Source organism: Battus philenor, unplaced genomic scaffold (assembly GCF_028537555.1).
Source record: "Battus philenor isolate CCGP_79_NKW_IND1 unplaced genomic scaffold, ilBatPhil1.0.hap1 SCAF_13, whole genome shotgun sequence".
NCBI classification, from domain to species: Eukaryota; Metazoa; Arthropoda; class Insecta; order Lepidoptera; family Papilionidae; genus Battus; species Battus philenor.
The window spans coordinates 5,977,753-6,001,190 of NW_027181675.1; the positions used below are offsets into that span (position 1 = coordinate 5,977,753).

Consider the following 23,438-nt stretch of genomic DNA (forward strand, 5'->3'; position numbering starts at 1 on the left):
GATTATTTTATGTAATCACTGATTGATAGACGCAAGAACGTTTTTTTTTTAATTTATACTATGTAAATTATTGCCTTATATTTGATAATAAAGTTATTTGTCGTCATTGGTTTTCACTAAAATCTTAAAAATCCTTACTTTTTAACAAATAAATAAAAACTGTTATATACCCTGATATAAACAGTATATAACATAATATTGCCATCGAATGTGAACGAGTGGTTTATCAATATTAAATAACTTACGTACTTTTAAGTTAGAGAATGACTTGGTTTGTTTGGAGATAACTATTACCTATGTCTATGAACATTGAAATCGTATCTACATTGATACACAGTTATTTATTTTTTGCAAATTAAAACGTAAAGGTAAAATTGCAAGGTAAAATTTTTGGAAGTATTTTCCAAATTCAAACATTCATACTAATTATAGTTGTGGGGAGATTAGTTTAAAGTAAAAGGATACAATACATCGCTTTATTGACAGAATAGTTGCTTATATATAAAACCATAATTTATAATCAGAAACAGTTGTGTATTAATAAAAAAAGTTTTATGAATTAACTACTTGGGTTTTCACTTTCCGAACAACTTTGTGTGTCAGTTTGAGTTACACTTTCTTGTTTCTCCACTTCAATTTTTAGAGTAGAAGGACGTTTCTGTTGATCGAATATTGTATTTATATTAAATCTGTTCCATAGTCGATTTTAAAAGTGTTTGATCGTTTAACAAGTCCCCAGACAATCAAAAAGTTTATCAGGTCAACGACTCACAAGTTCATTTCTTTTTTATCCATTTATCAAAATTTTCTTTTGGAATCATTATACGTAATATTTAAATAAAACTATTTGATTACTGGTATTATATTTGACTTGGGTAATTGAAAATTATCAAGATTTTTTTTACAGAAGTGTGTAACTTATTATGGAAAAAATACCTTGCGAACGACGATATTGATTCCAGAAGGCGCGTTGATGGCCGTTGAAGATTTCTGAAATATATTAATCAGTGTTGCAACCTAAAAAAAACCTTTGCCCAATTATGTAATGACGTTTATGATAATAAGGCTAAGAAGATAATACAATTAATATAGGTAATGAATGTTGTAATCGTTATATTCCCATCAAAGAAGAATTAGGGAATATTTGATGACAGAAATAGGTTGTAAGAATATTATCTATTTACAAGCCCTTCTGAATCTTCCTAAAGAACACTTAAAAACATAGTGACACAAAAAATAAATCCAACACTGAAATATTGATACATAATATAAATAATTTAGCTAAAATTGGTCATATTTTTTTCAAAAACTTCACAATGTGTCAATTTCAGTGAACTGCTCATAATTTAATAAAACACAAAGTAAACCTTTGGGAGAGATATAGTGATGCCAGACGGACGTTCGAGTGTTGATTTCGGCCTGTAACAGGGTCCAACCGAAGCTTTCTTTTCTAAATTATATACACTTGTAGTAAATTTTCTTGGCATATTCTAAAAACAAAAATACATTGCATGTATTGGAAAATTCTGTTAATAATATTATTCTTATATCGTTATTTAAGTTTATGTAAAGTATTTAAATATGGAATATAAATCACGCAAAAATTAAGATTTTGCTATTTAGCGATACTTCCTGCTCTTTAAACTATTTACTAATAGACGTCACATCTTGACACATTTACAAATGCAAACTACTGAACTCTGTCCTTCAAAAAATGCGTTGTATATAATATCATCGTAGACTGTATAAAATCATAACATTTCCATAAAGATTTTAAATTGCTTGCGTGACCAACTATTGATTATATTTTTTTTGGTTTAAGTTCGGCAACCAATCTTTTCTTAATTCTGGCTCAGTTATTTAACAAAATTATACTTCTATTCTACGATGGCTACCCCGGGTAAGAAATAATAAGAAATAAAAGAGCATTTTATTAGTAATTTTATATACACAACTAAAGTACACGCAAAGTTCCATAACATTACTTATATTTGCATTACTGTGCGCGGGCAACTTCCAACCGCCAGAGGGAGTTCACGTAATTGTCACTTTCAAACGGTCGGCAGAACATAATTAGATTAAAAGATAAGGCGTACTGGTAAAAGTATAACTGATGTCTCTTCTGGGACAGCTTGGTGCGCGGCGGTTGTAAATGACCAGCAAAAGTTATATAAACGAAGTGATTCCTACAACACGGTGTGGGGTGTATGGTGGGGCTGGCTATATGCCGGACATCCAGTAGTCTGTGGAGACGTCGTCTTCGGAGGGAGCCTCGTAGGGCACGCCGCAGCAAAACAAGGTGCGGACCTTGCGCGACACCCGCGACGCCCGGGTCTCCACGCGCGGCAGCCCACCTGCCTCTTCTTCATCGGACTATAAAATCAAACAACATTATTTTGATAATCAAATTTTAGTCAACACCTTAATCAAAACGTTAACACCACAGACAATATTTAACACAGTACAATAAAATATTTTAATCTATTATTTTTGTGTTAAACATATGAAGAATACAGATAAAGGCGGGCTGCCGCGCTATAATCTATATAAATAAATAAAAAATCGCCAAATGTATGCAGACTTCAAAATTCGAGATAAGCACAACTATTAAATTTTTTTCATACATTAAGACGCGAGGAAGCAATAGAAAACTTTTTTATTGTACAAATCACAAAATAAATTAAAAAAGGTGTCCCTGGTATAAAAAAGGAGTAAGATAAAATTGACAGAAACAAAATAGATCGTGTAGTATAACCCACGTTGCACGAAAAATATTATCACATTATTGAAGTGTTGCAGTGTACGCAATAGAATTTTTTTTCACATAGTTGTTTTATACGTTAAATTAATAAAATAATAACACTGGTACGTTTTATTTCAATATTCTTTTGGTCTTCGACAATCCATTTTTGGTTTCTTCTAACTAGTCAGTCTGAAGAATAATATAATATACACAATAAGATACAGTCGTATCGACTTGTGTATATTATAAACAGGTAGAAAAAGTGACAATTTCGAAAATATTAAAGGGTCTTATCGTAATATTTACCCAATCCGAAGGTTTCTTGGCTGCTTCAGGTGTACGAAGCTCAGCAACCTCATCTTTTATGCTGTCTTCGTCCACCTTCTTAACAGTACTCTTCTCTGGAACGTGTGAAGCGATGGATTCCTTTTCAATAGCTGGCGGTATTGGATGTTGTGGTACAACCGTGTCTAACTGAAAAACACACACATTACAATTTAATACATACATAGTAATCAAAATGTGACATTTTTGTTTTTGGACAATATACATCGTCTCTCTAGTTTGGCTCTGTTTTTTAAAAACATATTTATACAAGACGGTTCGACTAATGAATGCTACATATGATATTTCGTTAGCTTTAACTTGCAATACTCAGTGATGGGAAAATGATTTTATGTAGCAAGAAAAACATGTCTGAGCATTAAATAGAAGAAGTGAAGAAATAAAGAAAGTGTAACAGATGCTTTTGCGCCAAGAACAGTGAAGTGGACTCCCTAGAGTCTCTGCCATCTAAAACCAACAGAAGAGCTATCACTGTATATACAAGAACCTTCTAGAAATCAAATAAACACAACTATTTATAGTGTACAATGTAACACCAGCATAATTTTTAAGAGAATGTATATGAAATTCCTCTGACCCTACCTTCGGTTCTATTTGCATAGGCGCTAACGTAATGGTCTCATATTCAGTGTGTTCGGGTGTATCGTACTTCTTATTGTTAGAAGACAAATTCTTCGCCAGCAGCTGCTTTTGTTTGTCATAATTCTCGGCTTAAACAAATAAAATAACCATTAGCAGCGAATTAAATTTTGAACTCATCGTTTCTTTCCATACAGATGACGATTTTTGTAACCGGAAATAAATAAAGATACTACATTATATATTTATAAACATTAAGTTTATTTTACTCTAAGCCCTCTGTTCCCAAAGTGTTTCAGGTCGACCCATAGAGATCCATGAGAGACTAAGTGGAGATCTACCATGGCGTGACAAAAAATGGCGGTATACAATTCATAGGCGGGTTCATATTCATAGGCATGTATTAAAATTTATCTGCTTTCAACAATGAGAAACTAATATGTTGTCTACAAATAATATTTTAAAAACTTGCACATTTCATATTAACATGTCGAAATTTACAAGTAAATGTATTAATTTTGAATGTAATTTATTTTGAACATGTTTTGAAATAAATTACTTCTTTTTCTTAACTGGAAGATTTAACGTGAGATACCTAACAAATGTCTTTTATCATAAATTAAAATTTACGTAAATATATCGGTAAAGTGTCAAGAAATTGACTTGAAACATTTAATAGATATTGCCGAAGATATAGTTTGCAGGCATTTAAAATAAAATAAATGTCACTCAGAGACGAAAGGAGAGGGATAAATGAGGGCATCTGCTGAAGAACCAAGATCACTGAGGTAGCTCGATGAATTGCTCCTCTATATTCACCGGGGGCGGGGCACGTTGTTCGTGTAACCCATGGTCGATGGTGCGCAAAGGTTTTCGTGCAGTGGACCCGGCTGGGTGAGCTATTATGATGAAAATGATGATAAAAGTAATAGGAAAAGCTCACCGCGCTCCAATTCTTGTTGTTCTTTAACCTCCGTATCGGTGCTTACGTCGGAATCAGCACATATATCTTTCAGTTCTTCAGTTACGGCTGTCAAACATAAGATAGTAAAAATGTTTCTATTTATTAAATTAAATGATTGTACTTAGCTTGTAATATTTATTTTTACACAGTTATATTTGAAAGGCAGTATTTTTATATAAACAAATTTAAGCGCTAGCGAAACCGAATATCCAAAAGGATAATGTCTTTTAACATAGAATGTTTAACAGGAATAGACAAAAGAAGATTTACAATTTTATAATTGTTATTAAGAAACATATAGACATTATACAGGTTTGACGGAATAATATCATATTTTTGTGTGAACCGATGATAAGATCGTACCGTATTCAGATGTTTAATATCTTAATAATAATTCAAGCAATAGTGAAATCCAATATCCATTGTTGACTATTGATAAAAGTTCAAATTTTAGTGCCGCACATTTTTATGTCTTTTCAATATATACTTATCATACATTAAACTAAAAGATCAATAATTTTTTTTTTCTAAATATCACAGTATATTTTTATATGATTAGTTGATTCACATTTTTCATCTTAAAAGTGATATAACCGGAATGACATTTTAACAAGTGGTGTCATTTCGTATAAAGGCATGAAACATTAGTTGTTTACTAAAACCATCTTGACTATCCGGCTCTTATGAAGGAAGTATAAGTAATCAGTACGGGGGGGTTAATATAAATTGATAAGCTTACAAGGAACCGCAGGCGCGCGAGATCGTTTGTGGTGTATTTCCGGCGGCTCTTCTTGTAATTCAGTGGGTCGATAAGATTGTTTCTGTCGGTTCCCTGACGTTTGGTGATCCACCACTAAGATCGAAGAACCGCCTGCCCCGGTGGAACTGTTCTTTTTTTCTTGCTCTGACATTTTTCTCAATGACTAATGCATCTAGACCTAATGGAAACCTTTGCTTCACACGTTTATTGTCGTAAATAAAGGTACAATATTCACTTGAAACGTCACGCCTTATAATTTTGACAGTAAACTTTTTTGTTTTATTATAACTTCTATTTTCGAAATGAGATGTTACAAATAAGTATTTAATTTTCTGTGTGATTATTTCGTCAATTGCTTAAAGTTATTATAATCGTAGTGATATATTTCATCATTATCAAAAAAAGATTTTACATCCAAAAAATTACGGAAAAACGTCGCTATTGATTAATCTGGTTTTTGATGTTTAAGTTTACAAAACTTCTTCTTCTAACGAAACTTCTTTGTGTTAAGCGATGTGAATTAAATAAAGAATAAAGACGTCACTAAGTCACCGTGTCTAGCAAATAGACAAAATTTTCCATCTTAAAATTTTTAGTGTTCCCTATATTTAGCTCATAAATTAATAAGTATGCTGGAAAGGAAGAGAATAAAATGTGATGGAAAATAAACAGCTTCCATCCCAAAAGAAATCATTACCTACGATAGAAGAAAAATTGATTCGGAAAATTAATTACGATTCTCTTACAAACTTTTCAAAGGCCTCTCTTAAAAGTGAATTGTATTTAGGTGCGTAAATACGTCTTAATTCTATTATTTGGTTTCAAATAAAATATAAATGTTATCTTAAAATATCTTCATTAATAATTTCAATTATAGATTTAGAAATAGTTCAAAATAACTCCCATGACCAAGAATCATCACAAAAAGTCTTAGTATCAATAAGACCTAGAGCGCCTGGAATCAAAACATTATATTTGGCGGAAAAAGATAAATTTAATACAAAAAAGGTAAAAGCAATAAAACTATACATTATAAACATTTTTTGTACATACGTTATAAATCCATAGAGCAATTTTTTACAGCGTTCGTATAAAACAGGATCTCGCCTTGCAATTGGAGATCACGTATCTTTTCCCACAGGTAAGGGATGACTTTATGATTTGAATTAATAAACCATTGAGTTTTTGTTGCATTTTGATTGGATGTTATTTTAGATTGCAGTAAGAGAAGCTGTGCGATAGTAGACTCAAACACACAAGATAATACGGACAGCGATGTTTTAGTTCACAATTACATCCAAGGATTTTTGAAGGAAAATACAAAGAGTGATGATTCAATAATTCTTTCGAAATGTTGTCAGCCTATAATATCTTGTCAGAATTATAAAGTATATAATAGGAACAGAACAGCGGAAAAATGTTATGTGTACGAACAACCTCATCAAATTATGAACCTTCCTAAAGTTAATGAAGTGACAGAAAATCAATTGAAGACGAAAAAAGATAGAGCAACATTGACTGCGAAAAATTCTTCCGACGATACTTTGGTTTCTAGTCGTGTCGTTAAAAAATTAATTAAAAAAATAAATACTTTAGAACGTAAACTTATGGTCCAAGAAATGGTGTTTCGATCTATTGATGCAAATATAGCTACATCATCGTCAGACGAGGAGTCCAAGAGTAACGCTAGGACCTCTTTGACCGGCCATCCCGGATGTAGCTACATAGAACAATATAGTCATGTACCTGAAACATCTGCCTTTCAAAGATACGCTCAACAGTCAACATCCGTATCAGCAAGCAAAGCCACTAATTTGGGAAAAGACCATAACTCAGAACAATATGGTCGTGATTTTACAACCTATGATGGTATAACTGCCCGAGGTAGACGGCAAAGCTCTTCTGTTCCGGGTAAACGAGACGACATTCCTAAAATGGCAGCTGAAAGAGTTCATAAGATTCGTCACAAATTAAATCCCGTTCGTGACTATAGGCTGATGGATACTGTTCACTATTTAGCTCAAGGAGAATTTGCTCCACGTGATGATGGAATAAAATTAACACCATCACGAGAGGCGGTGTTAAGTGATATAATTTGGGAAGATGTTTGTCGAACCCATTGGCCAAATGCACGCCTTGCCCGCCGACAGTATGATCGCAATCCAGATCGATATAGTAGTAGATTTGAATTGCAACGTCTCATAGATAATCTACTTCGAGAACGCGTCGCACATGTTGAAAGAAGACGGCGGCGTCATTATAGAATTGTTAAGCTCAACCACCGTCATGAGAGTTGCCGACCAGTTGGTAAAACTGGTGATATCATTGTTGCGAGTCATAAAAGTAAACAGTCCAACGACGATAGAGAAATGCCTGTTATGAATAAAAATGTCGCCAGCGCAGTTCTGCCAAACCACAAGCACGAGGATCACAGTCCCAGGAGGAGTCACAAAAGTCATGACCGTCTGACATATCCTTGGTCGCGGAAAAAGAAATATAGACAAGACGATTGTTCGCCCGGCCCAAGTTCCGCTGTGTATCATTCCACGGCCAATAAAGACCTTACGCATTGTTACCAGCCTAGTAATGGTGTTAAAATAAATTGTACAGAAACAGCGAAACTTCCTCAGGAACAAACCAGCGGTACAAATAAATCTAACAATAAAAATACTAAGACACCACGTTTGGTGGTCAAAAAGGATTCGTTGCGTAAAAAATATTCATCAAGTCACAAGCCAAATCTGGAACATTACATATTGTTACCTACGTTAGTAGTGCGCACACCATCCAATGTAAAGCGTCAGAAAAAATTTAACGAACTATATCACCGCGTATTAAATGGACACATCAACAATGGTAAAAATCATTATACCCTTTATTCAATATTTTAAACTCGAGTAGATAATGCTAAATTTAATTACAGAACAAAATTCCGCTCCGGTTTCTGAGGGCGGCCGTAATTATAGTATACCTAGCTCAAGAAGAAAAGACGTGGGACTTAACATCAACATCAACCTATCAAACAGTAAAGAAAAATTCAATAGGAATTAATCACAAGATAAATTAGACAGATTTAACAAAAACACAATTTTTCTCTTGAATATTATTTCGTCAAATGAATGCTTTTTTAAATCATATTTCAATAAATAATCCGTGTGTTTCATTAATATATATTACATATCTGATCAGACTTGTTTTATTTTAAATCTGTCAATGTATTACAATAAAAGGAACTTACGAGATGGCTAGTTAAATGTAAAAGGAATCAAAATACTTGTAAAAAAAACTACTTGTAATAATTTTATAAATTGAATGTTTGCTGGATAATGATCGAGTGAGCAATGATGCTCGCTGGGCTATAAGAAACGAATGACTGAGCTGACTCAATAATCAAAACGCTGTTTAAGCCCCACTACTCTCAAAGCTTTTACTGGAAGTTGTCACAAAAGAGAAGCGGGGTCGAGTAGTGTTGCCATTTAAGAAAAATAAAACTACTGTTTATTAAATTATTACATGCTAAACGTTAAAACTATTTTACTAATCTAGTTAAATTAACTAAAAATTTTGTACGGCTACGGTTATATTTTATTTTTGCAATTCCTCCCTGACTTACCCTCTGCTTTCAAGTAGATCTTAAAGTTGCTTCTAAATTAAACATTATACCTACGTTACCCGCTGCGTTAAAGAATTTATTACTGCGAAGGCTTTAATTTTCATCGGCCGGAGCATATACAATTCCTTTCAATAAATTTAATACTATTTACTGGTCACGTGAAAGAAATTTAATATTACATAAATAAGAAGAAAAATAAATATGCAGTTTTTTTAGTGTAACTTTAAAGAGTGAAAAGCATTATACTGTTGACATCGCCTATGTATTGTAAAAAGAAGGTAATGTACCAACGGAAATTCATATTTTTATCGGCAATTCTACTACCAGCAGAGGCATCAATATTGGTATTACTTTGTAGCGATACATTTTTCATGTAAAAGCCGCTGAATCACGAACACCGATGCCGATAAGTCTGTCAGGGTAACGGAAAAATTAATATTTTTAATTTACGATTCCGTAACTTCATGGGTGCGTCCATGAGTGTAAAACTATTTAAGATTGGAAAAAACTTCTTTCTTATTATAGCGTAACCCCTATCTTATGATATAATATAGTCTTTGGAAAGCCAATTTAAAAATCTGTGATCACTTAAGGAAATGTGATATTACACGTTAAATAAGTTAAAACAAAGTTGAATTAATAATGTTATAACATTTAATAAATTATTATTGGTACACAATAATATTTACTTTACATTTTTTGTGTAAAAATAAATATAGAATCATCATTCTGAAATATGTAACATTAATTAATTTTCGATTTGAATGCGACAGGCCAATAACATCTGGCTGTACAAAGTTTGAAGGAACAGATAGTCAAAAATATAAATTTTAATGTGTAGTAATCCGAATTTTGAAAATGTATTTCATTATGAGCTGTACATTTGCTCTTTAAAACTTTTACATCTATTACCATGTTATCCTATAAGTATACAATACACAAACAGAAAAATCAAAATAACAACTTAAATTTATTAATAAACTAGATGTACTCGTTCATGCGTTTCTGTGTTGCTCTAATTAAATATCTGAACAATAAACTTGTGATACTTCGAACCGATAAAAAAAATTTATTATAATTTACTAAATTTTCACGTTGATTGCATGTAAGGTTATTTATATTTATATATATGTATATATACATATATATATATACACATCTATATATTACCGTATTCCAATTGTTATATACTATGTTATATGTTATATACTTGTTATATACTTATGTTTTCAGCAATTTTCAAATACCAAATGTCTTTCAAATTAAAACTTGTAATTTTTATGAACTATAATTACATTTAATACTATAACGTGTTTTATATGTACGCAATAAATACTATCTTTTATCGTTTGTCTCTTTGTTGCTCGGCGTTAAAATAAAATTTAATGGCGTATGTTGAAACTTGTAGTACACATTGTACACTTAACGAAGTCTTAAGCGTGGAAGCCGAAATGTTTCTTCAGTATCGTCCGATGTATTCAATGACGCACTTAGTTATTTCCGATATTACTTTACAAAACGTTTATATATTCATCATAGCACGTGTAAATGTGATTGATCCATATCATAGTTAAGTTGTTAGAGTTTTAAACCAGGTTTTGTGAAAGTGAAACACAAAATTATCTGGCAGGTCAAACGGTGTCAGTAGAGCATTGGTTGTAAATATTTCATAAGGCGTTCCGTATTGCCTCGTGTTCGAAATCGATGGACTTTACGCGTTCTTGTCTACATATAAGATATGTTAAATGATAAATGTCGAATGAACACGGTTCATCGATTTAGTAAACCATTTCTATACTAATAACTCAGTTAATACAAAGGTTGTAGAAAACATGGAGAACAAGTTGAAATGTCCAAAACACTGGCCATCGAAAACGAACGGATTATACGTACATTACAGTTTTCCAAAATGTAAGTTTCGATGTAATATATTATTCAATTTTTATACAGGATGATTGGTTATAACGTGTAAAAGCTTCAAAAAGGTACATGAACAGCTCATTTTTTTAGCAAATAGCTTCAAAGTTCTCTTCTTCAAAGTTCTTCATCTTAGATAAAGAGATTTGGGCTACCGAATGTACCTTATTATCCTACGAATGATTGAACTTTATTTAATTTTTTAATTTAACTATAAGTACGTGGTATAAAAAAGTGTGTGTGCATTTGCGGATTAACAACGATTGATTTCTTATAATTTGGTATTCTACTCATCGTATACATGTTAAAGAACAGCACCGATAAGAAAAACAACGAAAAAAGTGTAATTTTGTTGTTACATTCGAGGAGTGTGCAAGCATGTCCGACATCGCCTGTCAACAGTAGCGTGTCCGAGCGACCCCCGCCCCGCGAACCTGACGCCGAACCTGGCAATACCGGATCGTTACTTTTAACAGTGCAACATTAATATGATGCATTTATTTGAAATCATTTTCATATAAAGTGACAGCGTATGTCTAATAATTTATACTAAGAGATACATATGTATCTCTATATTATATACATACAATGATATATATCGTGAAAACACATTATTAAACTTACACTCATGATAGCGGCACAAGATGCCAGAGTATCTCTACTAAGAGAAAAATATGACATGCATTACAGTATAAAGGAAACAATGATTATACATACAGTGATATATACAAAACGTTTTTGTAATATTCTTTTTTATTTTAATTTTAAAATTAAATTCAATTTTCGTCATTACAATTTACTTTAATTACTTCAACTGTAGGATTCCCATCGCAAATAAAGCGATCACTTTTATTTATGAATTTACTACTACAAATGGGTGCTGATTAAAGTAAGAGTTTGACTAGCTAGAGAAAAAAGAAAAATCCTTACATTACGTCGTTGAGTGAAATTTTTCATGCTTACTTGAGACGATTGTTCTCGGTATCTCCTATAACAATGTAACACTTATGTTTGTCACCAGCGGTTAACTGCCCCTTTGTTTTCGGCTAAGTACACCATGTGTATTAACATCAGTTGTACTTTTACATTTCTATCGTCTATCGATGTTATTGTAAGTTGATACTCTGATAATAAGCTTATTTGTTTAGAAATAAGGTTGCCAGCAAGTATCAACATCTAAAAATTAAGTTATTAAAAATATCCATAAGTCAGAAAAAATATCTTTGATAAACTTCATCATCATCACTTCAAACACATGCGGCATCTGCTGGAGATAGGCCTACTCTCTTAATTTTCGAGAAGTCCGGTCGGAAGCAGTTTGCATCCAGCATCTTCCGAATACATTAACGAGATAAACTGTCTACCATGTGGGTAAAATTCTTATGCTGTATTATCTAGTCCGTGATATCCACTTCACGTTCAACATCTAAAACCTATTTATATCTACTACCGCGTCCTTTCAAGATTTACTTAATTATGCTCATTTCTGTTCCAATGTATTGTCGGTTCTCGGTGGGTCATCGTGGACGCCGCATGAATTTGTCACAATTTGGTTCCGACAGTGAAAGATTAGAGTACTTAGGATATTGGTATATTTAATTTAGCCTTACTAACGATTATTATAAGGTCACTAAAATTAACCCCCCTGCGAAAGTAAGTTAACAATTAACAATATCATGGAGGAGTTACCTTATTAACTTTGAACGTCATGAAATTATATGACCGGTAATGTTGATTTGTTATATATTAGTTCGACTAGTAGTACATACAGATCTTATTAAGACTGCCGCTTAAAACTTAATAAGTAATAGCTCTCACTCCGCCAAACATCGCTACGTGGCGACGCATAGCAAGAGCAGTGCAGGCTTCAGAACCGACTGGAACATGACCACGACCACTCTGACAAGAGTACACGGATGAGACTAACGTACATTATTTATTATTTTTTTGAAACTATGTCAGTGATTTCCAAATCTCTTGGACAAAAAATATTTTCGAAAAAAAAATGTAGATTGCCGATATATATGACCAACTGATGCCTACCAATATTGCTATTAACTATGTATATTCACGCAAACTAAACCAATTTCGAACCCATATTCGCACACTCCTTATCTACACTCGTAGCAGACGCTAAGCTTTAACATTACCACGAACAACATATGATAGAGACACCAGGTAAGCGATAGGGGTGTTAATGACCCGCATGGTTGATAACATTCGACATAGACTAATCGCTGGTAAGATATTCTAATACATATTATTTTTATCATAAATTTCAAAGTTCTATTTATTATTTCATCTATTTAAATCATGAATACGTTTTTGAAACGCTCTCTATCTCTATTAAATTATTCTTTTATACGTGTCTATTAAAAACAAAAACTTAATATGGCTTTAATAACATTCAACTACGGTTTATTAAATACCTCTGTATCTATCAGAAATTTCCATATAATCTCGATACAATGAGAATAAGCCGTCAGATAGCCGACTATGTCCTCTTCCGGAAAATTCTCAATAATTTAATTTATTGCTTTAAACTATTAGCCATCATCATCTTTGTGTTAGCTGTTAGACACCCATGATCAACACAATCACCGGTCTTGCCCTGCCCGCATCCAGCGATTTCTTGCGACCTTGATCATGTAGTCAGTTCTCCTTGACTCATGGCCGCCAATCGAGGAATTTTTAGCCCCAAAAGCTGTCCGACTATTAGGTAAAGTATATGTAATATTCCATGCAAATCAATGCCATTGCGTTTATCCAATGTGTCTTCGTATTACACGCAAAACAGTTATATTGTGCGTGCAAGTGCAGACTTAACAAATTTGTACATAATTATGTAAGCAGTACGGCCTAGATTTACAAAAAAATGTGTCTTCGGAAAGAAGATACTTAAGTCCTAACTTTTTTAAACGATGTGTACTTATTACTTGTCTTGTATTTTAAATACTAATAATCAACTACTATCCCTAAAACTGTAAAAATATTTTTTTTTATAATTCTATATTTCTATATCAAGAACTTACAAACATAGTTATTAAATATTGCTTACTAGAGGAGCTACGAACTTCGTTCCTTCCGTCAATGAATAAGTTGGCTTAGGATTTTAAAATAACAACAATATTGTTAAGTTATTTTTTTTCTATATTCGTAGTAAAATATATGGGAATTGATAGAAAGAGTCCACATTTTAATGAAGTACCCTGTGACGAACGACAATTTTCATTTGATTATCAGACACAAAAACAAAAAAAAAGCAGACGGTTTAGCAAATTGTGATTTATGTTTGGTGTAACTAACACGAATTAGCTTAACATTAGTAATATAAGTCTTAATTACTATTTAAAACACGTATCAAATCCCCGTCTCTCTTAATACTGATAAAATAATTTTAAAAAATAAACAATGAAAAGACTTCCGCGCTCTTCTGATTCCGTAATGAGAACGACGTCACAGACGTCCATGGTTGTCTTATTTTTATAAAATACGACTTTGTTTTATACACAAAGATAAACAATATTATTGCATATTTCTAAAGATTTTTAGTAATAGTGAAATTATGAGTTTATATTTAGGAAAACACAAGAATTTATGTAAAATAAATTTATTTAACTAAATAACAATACTGTCTTTAAAGTTTGGTCGCCTCAGCGATTTAAACTCTATTAATAAAACCTAGGCATCCGAGCAATATTAGAGCAGAGAAATTTATTTTTTTAAATGACAGTACCAGTCTTAGGCATATTGACCGCGCTGTTCAACAACCCCTAGGTTGTTCACCTGTGTATCCAAACAGTCCAATAATCAATCTAGCAACATTGTTTAAACAATTACTAGTTGTAAACTCAGTTCTTTTGTTTCATAAAGCTACAGCAAATGATATTTGCTCTTTGATAAAAATGTTTTCTCGTCATTTAGAATGTTGGACTAAATACGATTTTGTAAAATGAAAAATCCTACACAATTTACTTGTGACATAGTCATGGTACTTTATTGAAATAATATTGAAATTGTACTATATTGCTTACTATAATTATTGAACTTGATGACCGCACGCTTTATTTTTGTTGGATACCCAAGTTCCTCCAAAGGTTGCCTAGAAGAAATCGCTATTTGTGTTAAGACCTATTGATTATTTCATATATTTAATTTCTTATTCTTTGTGTCTCTCGTGCTAAAGTTCATTAAAAATAAATTAATAAATATAATGACATGCATATAATATTTATATAATCTGTTGTTTCTATAATACAAAAATAATCCGTGAACCTTTTGATTTCTATCTGAATTTAAAAATAACTTATCATTTTTCAATATCAAATATACGTTATATCGTCATTGTCGTAATTGTTGTCGTCGTTCCAACCTATAAACGCCAACTGCACTGCATATCATATGAAAGATATCTGGGAGAGAGGCCTACCCCAAAGATATTTATGGGGGATATATCATAATCGCCTCGCTTGGCATACGAATTGGTGGTTGCAGTATGGTATAATGGTCGGTGAAGACGTTACTGCCCAACCTCGAAAAATTTGTTTGTGGGCAGAGCAGTGGCAAATGGTTTGTGTCCTGGGAATCGAACTCCCGACCGACGATCGCAAGTCTCAGTCCTCTACTGCCGGGCTACCACTGCTCATTTAAAATAGAAAAACCATAATTATAATGTTTAACACTGTCCAATTTTTTTCACATTTGTACTGATTATACAATTTTGATTAAGTTCTTGATATATTTAAATATTTGGACATAGATATCTTAATGTTAACAGATTATATTGCAAATAAGATTTATGTGTACAGACACTAGTAGTTTACTATTTGTGTTTTCGACCTTCATCGTTTGTTTTTATTATTAATAACAACTTTAACTAGAATCTGATTAATTTTATTGCTGTTTGACAGTTTTAAAGCATACACGATACAAGTTGTAAACTTTGTGCGCATCCTATATAGAGGGTGATTGGTTACAGATGTAAAAGCTGTAAAGAGGTGAATGTTTTGCTTGTTTGTCAACCAAAATCTTTAGACCTATTACAATCAACCTGTATAATTTGATCACTCTGAAATATGTTACATAATTAATTTTTTCTATTGTAAAATAATGATGCCGCAGGAGCGTGTTCAATTAATAAATTAACATATGAATTTATAACACTTTTCGCATGAAACGTGTTCATTTAACCGTATTCATAACCGTTATTACGTAAAGCTAACAGTTTTAATTAACCAAACCATGTGTGAACTGTGAATTGTTCGTTAAAATAAAATAATAAAATTAACAAAATAACAATTTTTTTTTAAGTAAAATGTTAATAAAATCCAAAATTATAAAATTAGCTTCTTTTAAGTATAGATTGTAATTACTACCACGGGAGTTCAACTTTATCGGTTTAAATAGATAAATAAAATGATTTTGGCATTTAGTAAACAATATAAAATTTTACAAAATAGCACGTTGTTTTTATTAATATTATTTATTGCTTAAAGGCTTATGTGAAAAACAGTGACAGACATATGATAAATAAAACAAATAAAAATAAACTCGTAGCACTTAAATTTAATCTTCAAAAAGTTAACGAATCCTTCGTGGGTATGAAATATACGCATATACAAAAAAACTTTCACAACATATCTAAAACTTTCCGTTTTTATGTTTAAAATCGAAAATTAAAAGTTTATTATTAAACATATCGTGACATTCAAAAGTTTTTAGTTGAACGATGTGAGTGTGCGAGGAACTTGGTTTGTTGACTACGCGATAGATATTATAAGGTGCACATGAAAAAAATAATAAATATTATTTAAAAGAGTAACAGAAAAGTTTCTGGCCGGCTCTTCTCAACAGATGAGCGTTCTAAGCCGGTGGTAACTTACTAATTATAGTATTAAAATTGTGAAGATTAAAACGGCGTGTAAATGCGTACTTATTTATTGAAATATGTTTTTCGAATCGAGTTAACAAAAACTAGTAAAGCTTTGAAACGATTGAACTATCTGTGAGTAATAGGTCAATTTGACACGGTAAAACTATGTAATTTAACTAACTCCACAATTACAGGTAAAAAAACTCTTTATTATTATATTACTATAATATAATATTATTTTCTATATTTATAATCTTACACATTTACGGTAAAAATAAATGCACGTTTGATATACATATTCTATTTTGCAAGCTGAGTATGGTGTGAGGTCAGAAGATTGCGATAAAACGCGCCCTCTGACCGCCATTAAATTATAAATCTTGTAATTTTACGCTAAGAACTAGCTGTTTGCATGCAAACCATAATAACAGGGTGTTTTTTTTTTTGAGAATACCGTAAACTCTCGATAAATTATTTATTATAGATTTGAAAACTTTGAAAAGTAAATGTATTGTTCATTTACTTGCATACTAAATAACGTAATGATAAAATAGTAAGAGAGATTGTTTTCAAAATTCTGATTACTACACAATAAAATTAAATATTGCTTAAGTACATGTCCTAAAAATGTCAATTTAAATATCATATATATTAATTTTTTTAAATGTTACAACACTGGTCTTCCCTTAGGGTCATAATCAACTACAAAGGTCAAATACACCGTTCGTTTATTCATTAATTTATGTATTCCGGATTTCTTTATACAGGTTGAATTCGTTCTTAAGATCTTCTTTTCCTTCTTCTTTTCTTTTCAGCCGATGGACGCCCACTGCAAAGCACAGGCCTGCCCCAAAGATCTCTACGATTACCGGTCCTGCGCTGCCCGCATCCAGCGACTTCCCGCGACCTTAACTATGTCATCGGTGCACCTAGGGCCCCAACTAGGCGCCACCCTACCCACGCCGCGTCATGGTCGCCATTTGAAACCTCAACAGTTCTACAATCCTATAAGCCAATAACTATTGCTTACATTTAATTAACCTTATGATAATTTGACTTTTCGCAAAACTCTCCAAGGGTTTATATTTACATACAATTTAAAACAAAAAAAGTAAATTTAACTGATATAATGTTATACATAAAAATACATTAAGATTTTTTAATTATAAAGCATTAGTATTTACTTCTTTATTCCACATACATTACTTATCGTTTCTTTTTTTCGTATTATTCGATATCTTTATAAATAAATAACAGATCGTTTCCAATCTATTAAAATGTTGCCTGTAAGAAATTGCGTATTGCTACAACCTGCCAATTTTACTTCTGTATTGTTATTGAAATAAATAAATCGTAACAGTTTTTTCATCCTTACTATATTATAAATTAAATTATAACCTCTTTAAACATTTAAAACCGTATAAATTATTACTCTGTAATTTTCCTTTCAATCTAGACTTCGTTGTTAACTGAAAGATGTTAAAATAATAAATCAATTTTTTTTCTGTTTTTACCTTTTTTTATCAATAAAAGTATACTTAACGAGTTTTAGAAAAGTATTAAATTAATTCGTAAAATTTAATTGAAAAGTATATATCACCCTGTGAATAATTAAAAAAGGGTATAATCAAATACAAAGAATAAGTGGGTTTTATACTCAACCTTGGAAGGGTTTATTCTATTGTCAGCATTCATACGCGGAACTTTCTGTAACTGACTACTGTTTTAAGAGAATTAATGTGAAAAATATCTTTAAATTTTTGTTAATAGAATATTTACTACTAGACACTACATTTTGTTTGAATGGTGAAAATAAATACGTGTGAAATATAATCACTGAACTATAAATAAAGAATCGTAAGTGAAAACATAACAAAATCTATCATTGTGGTATGCAAACGTGTGCGGATATAATGTTAATACTTATTTTGCCGTTCCGTAATTCAGTCGACAGACTACTGAAGTGATCTTTTGGCGACGTGCAACAGATCAACTAGTAAAAATATTATTATTAATACATCGCTTGGATTTGTTTTTTACTCATAATGATATATTAAAATTCAGTAGTTGCTTTAATGTTAAAAAAAGTTAATATTTATTTGTAAAATGTCGTCAAAATGTCACTTCAGTTTTGTATCGAATGGCCAAATATGCTTCGGTTCATTGTCGGTATATGTGGAGGTCCATGACGAACGAAGTAACCGACATAGCCCAACAGAATCGCATGTTGAAATGGCAGCTGAGCAGTCCAATTAGTGCGCAGACCTGATAGCCGCTTAGGCCTTAAGGTTCAGGAGTGGTGACCACATACTGGCAAGCGCAGAGTAGAACGACCACCCACAAAGTGAACAGACGACCTCGCTAAGGTTGTCAAAAAAAGCTTGATGCAGGTCGCTTCCGACATGTGCTATTGGAAATCTATCGGCAAGTCTACATCGACAAATGAATTTTCTTCGGCTAAAATGATGGTGATTATGAAGAATATATGGGACACATCACCATTAATTACATTTTAACGTATATATAAAACTTTAACTACAGAATAAATTATTAAAGACATTTTCCAGTGTTAGGAGACGTACCTTCAGCGCAACTTCGTCAGTGGGCTGTCAGCGGTGCAGAAACAAAGCTGGAGCGAGCAATACTCTCTGGTCAGGGCCACCGCCTGTTGGCTGAAGCCGAGGCTCTGCCTTTGCCACAGCACTTGGTTCAGTTGGTTGCCAAATGTGATGCTGTCCATGCTGCAGTAGAGAAAGGTTCTCTACTCGAACTAAAGGTATGAGAAAAATGTAATATTCGTAAATGGGTACAGACGATCCAAGGCTGTCAAAAGACGCTGAGTGCAGGCCGCTTCCAACCGATCTTGAAAATCTTTGGGGAGGTTTATGACCAACAGAGAATGGTATCATCTATTCACCTTGGATGTCGTATGCTGCGCTTGCTGATCCATGGTCTCCGCTACAGAACCTTAAGTCCCCAGAAGTCATCGGTTCTGCGCGATGTGCCCACCGCTACTTCAAGTTGCCAATCCACTAAGCTATGCCGTTTACTGTTATTCGTGTACTCCTCTCCTCATACCTCTCCTTTCGAGCGAGAGTAGAGAAATTTCAAGCATAGGTCTCTCCATGGTCCATTGAGAACTGTTTGCTTGCCAATGAGGCCTACTACCTACGTTCTACTATACATAACTTTGTCTTAATTAGTTTAATTTATGATTTTTTCATTATATGTAAACTCTGATAGCAAAAATATAAATGTAAACACATGATAAATATGAATTTATGACTGGACTATATCGTCGCACCCACCGATTAAACCCATATTATGCTATCGCGGGCTTATTCCGTTTCTGTCAAATTCGTCATCTTGAGGTAGTATCACATCATGTAATTTTTTTTCCTAACCTAATCTAAATTTTTTATACCAGTTTATTTTAGCATTAATGTTATCAGAGAAAAAAACAGTGATAGTCTTTTACGAAAATAGTTCAATGTTTTTAAATTCGGGAACGAAATTCTCACAAGTAGAATTGTAAGAGCTAATACAATATTATTCGCGCGAAATATATTCGATAAATTTCCAGTTATGGGTATTACTTGGTAGGTTTGTACTTTTTTATGAACATATATTTACGGTAACGTCTTATTACCATAATTTATTTTAAAGAATCGATCATAAACTAAGCCAATGTGACTCGAAAAATAGCTTTAAGAAACTATTGCGATGAAGGGCTTGTCAGAAATGTACACAAAAATAATATCGTCTTGCAACCTTACAAATGACGATCAATATAATTTTGGCACGAATAACATCGTAAAGGAAATTGCTCTCGAAAACGCTTGAATTTATTTCCCGTAAAATCTATTTTCGTAATAACTGAGATAATTTTTAAAATATATAAACAGAAATTAAATAAATTGATGCAGAAAAAAATTGATTTGTTATATAAATAAGTTATTGAAAAAAATCGGTTTTTAGTTTCTCCTGTAAAATATCATTTTTGCGATTATGGGTTTATTCGGTGGGCACGACGATATGTAAAAGCATATTAAAAAGGAATCAATAAATTATTGCAATAAGTTTTTAAATTACTTCGTTAATTTCAGTGCTTTATTAGATATCCTTTTATAACGAAGTTATTGTTTTACAAACCACATATTTTTTACGCTTTTTTCGTGATTTTTAGGTTACTTTCAAATACAAGGCAGAATAAACACATAATATACATATAATGAGGACGAAGTGCACCTACAAGCGTGAATTATTTAATTTTATATTTTATTTTATTGTAGTAAAGAAAATTCATGGGTCCTTTGTCTTCTTTACCTAGTCTTTGATACAAGTTTCAAGTAATTATTCAAAGCAAGGTTAATTTGTAATACCACAAGTTACGCAGTGAGAACAAGGTAGAGAAAAAACCTTGTTAAGGTAGTTAGAAGACGTAGACTTATTGGAAATGTTTAGGATAGCCCTATGAAGTAGTATGCAGTGGACGTCCTATCGCTAAAATGATAATAACGATGACGACGTAAGGAAAGACATTTGTAATACAAAATCCAACAAAACACCTTATCTGTACCGTTGTCTAGACAATTAGGATGTCTTTTTTTATAATTTGTTAAGCATTATAAACCAAGCTTATTTTGATAGTAGAATTATTAATTTGATAGTAGAAAATACACAAAACTACTCTTGTATATATTTGTGCTATCGAGTTGACATTAAATAAAAGAAAGGACATGAAATAATTTAAAATGAAGTTGAACAATTGAAATGAATGAAAGCCGACAAACATCTATTTAAAGTGACATTATAAATCATGATAATACCCATTTCAAAAAACAATATATAACAATTGTTACACTAAGTAAGGCTTCTTTGGAACGGAAATATCAGTAGCCATCTACAAGACTTCTAGAAAAACAGCCCGATCACGCCATAATAGTTCATTAACGCTTTCTGTTTTAAGAATCTGCTCGATAATGATTACAATCGCAACAAATGCGCAGCGTGTTGCGACGAAGCGGGCGTCGGACTTCTGCACAAAGCTGTCTTCTACAACTACATGGACATCGTTCAGTGGCTGGTTAAAAACTACCCGCAACTTGTGAAACAGCGAGACTCTGTGAGTTTATTTTGGTAATCTCAATATTAATAATAGGTATTTCAACAAGAACATTGTTTTTAAAATTAATATAAAACAATGTTACTTATTGTAATATATCTTTTTACTGAAGTGAAAACAAAAAATTATACAATGAAAAAAAATCAATACAGGGAAAATTTTAAAGGTTTACACAAAGATTCCTTGTTAAATTTTTGTTTTAAAAACAAAATTCTTGTTGGAAAACCATTTTAATTTTTTATTTATGTTAGTTGTAGTTAGCTTTTTCGGATATCACAGCTCAAGCTCGCGGATTTGGAAACCGTCGAGTTATTAAAATAAAAGAGCCTCAAGTACCTCCTATGCAACGGCTGCCCAAAACCGATTCGATTATGTATGTCTCTTTTTTGTTTTTGACGGATCATTGATCAATGTTTTCCTTACTGGCATTTGGAAATTTAATCTAGCTTAAACCTCCTTTAGGCGCCGAAAATAACCGACATAGCCTAGCTGATTGGTGGGCAAGCCATATAGCACGAAAAACACATAACCGCTGGGACCACGGCATTACTGGAAAGGGCTAAGTTTCGTCTTGAAAAAGTTAATAAATCCTTCGTGGGTCTTAATGTACGCATATATTATAAAATTATACAACATATCTTAAATCTTCCTTTTCTTAATTTTATATATAAAGATAATTATGTAGAGGCACTAGCATTCAAGACTTTTATTTGATCGAAATATATGGAACTCGATTGTCGAATCATTTACATGGTTGTCATAATAACGTACACATAAAAGTTATTACATTTTGTTTAAAAAGAGCGACGGTTAAGTTTCTAGACGTGTGTTCTCTGTAGAACAGCTTTCCGAGCAGGTTGTAGCTTATTACTCATAATCTTAAAATAATTAGCGATTCATAAGATATTTTGAATTTTTTGTATTTATTGATAAGAGATGGTGTGACATAGGAGGGGCGGACGGCTTTGCACTACACAGCAGCGTTAGGCCGCGAGGAGGCGGCGGCAGCGGAGCTGCTGCAGCGGGCGGGAGCGGCGCGGGGCGCGCGGGACGCAGCCGGCCACACACTCGCACACTACCGCGCCGCGCCCACACTGCTCGCGCTGCCCGCTGCCGACATGCCGCGACCCAACCACAACCACCCCGGTGAGTAACTGGCCTTTTTTCAGAATTTGAAATTTTGAATTTCGAACATTTTATTTTTAATTAAAAAAGACAATAATGGTTTTTATAAAAAAAATATGAAACATTACATACTTTTTTAAAGAAAATAGATTAATTACTTTTGTACGAATTTTATTTATTTTGAACGCAAAAAATGAAATTTCTTATATAAATTTTGTAGCTACAATTATTTATTCCTTCAATATAATTAGCATTCCAAAAATTTTTATAACATAATTGCCTGATCTTCACCTTACCTTTTCAAAATATTCGGTGACCATTGTTATCATAGAAGCAACATCGAAGACCCGTTTATATTTGATTAAATATTCATAGTATTGATATAAGTGGTAGTA

General features: G+C 32.4%; 3 protein-coding genes across 3 annotated transcripts in view; 2 read left to right on the plus strand and 1 right to left on the minus strand.

Annotated features, from left to right (window-relative positions):
• Positions 1–2,220: 2,220 nt before the first annotated feature.
• On the minus strand, positions 2,221–5,542 carry LOC137933597 (uncharacterized). Its single transcript, XM_068777613.1, has 5 exons — positions 5,371–5,542; positions 4,611–4,697; positions 3,671–3,798; positions 3,050–3,217; positions 2,221–2,373 (listed from the first exon to the last, which is right to left on the minus strand). The coding sequence occupies exons 1-5, from the start codon at positions 5,540–5,542 to the stop codon at positions 2,221–2,223; spliced, it is 708 nt and encodes a 235-aa protein (XP_068633714.1).
• Positions 5,543–6,048: 506 nt separating this feature from the next.
• Positions 6,049–8,442, plus strand: LOC137933465 (uncharacterized). The gene is made up of 5 exons (XM_068777422.1): positions 6,049–6,178; positions 6,269–6,399; positions 6,475–6,532; positions 6,607–8,247; positions 8,315–8,442. The coding sequence occupies exons 1-5, from the start codon at positions 6,049–6,051 to the stop codon at positions 8,440–8,442; spliced, it is 2,088 nt and encodes a 695-aa protein (XP_068633523.1).
• Positions 8,443–18,978: 10,536 nt separating this feature from the next.
• The window catches only part of LOC137933466 (uncharacterized), a 28,668-nt gene continuing 24,208 nt past the window's right edge, over positions 18,979–23,438 (plus strand). Inside the window, exons 1-4 of the mRNA XM_068777423.1 lie at positions 18,979–19,048; positions 19,361–19,569; positions 21,763–21,918; positions 22,869–23,064. Coding sequence (XP_068633524.1) covers positions 18,979–19,048; positions 19,361–19,569; positions 21,763–21,918; positions 22,869–23,064 — 631 coding nt within the window. The remainder of the gene's footprint in view (positions 19,049–19,360; positions 19,570–21,762; positions 21,919–22,868; positions 23,065–23,438) is intronic.

What these genes read in the sequence shown, in the direction of transcription:
- LOC137933465 (XM_068777422.1), top strand. Translation starts at nt 6,049, where the DNA reads ATGGAAAATAAACAGCTTCCATCCCAAAAGAAATCATTACCTACGATA. An exon ending in ATAAATTTAATACAAAAAAG is followed by an intron (nt 6,400 to 6,474) that starts GTAAAAGCAATA and finishes AATTTTTTACAG; the next exon opens with CGTTCGTATAAAACAGGATC. An exon ending in AAATGGACACATCAACAATG is followed by an intron (nt 8,248 to 8,314) that starts GTAAAAATCATT and finishes ATTTAATTACAG; the next exon opens with AACAAAATTCCGCTCCGGTT.
- LOC137933597 (XM_068777613.1), bottom strand. Translation starts at nt 5,542, where the DNA reads ATGTCAGAGCAAGAAAAAAAGAACAGTTCCACCGGGGCAGGCGGTTCT. An exon ending in CTATGCAAATAGAACCGAAG is followed by an intron (nt 3,218 to 3,670) that starts GTAGGGTCAGAG and finishes TGTGTTTTTCAG; the next exon opens with TTAGACACGGTTGTACCACA. An exon ending in CCAAGAAACCTTCGGATTGG is followed by an intron (nt 2,374 to 3,049) that starts GTAAATATTACG and finishes TTGATTTTATAG; the next exon opens with TCCGATGAAGAAGAGGCAGG.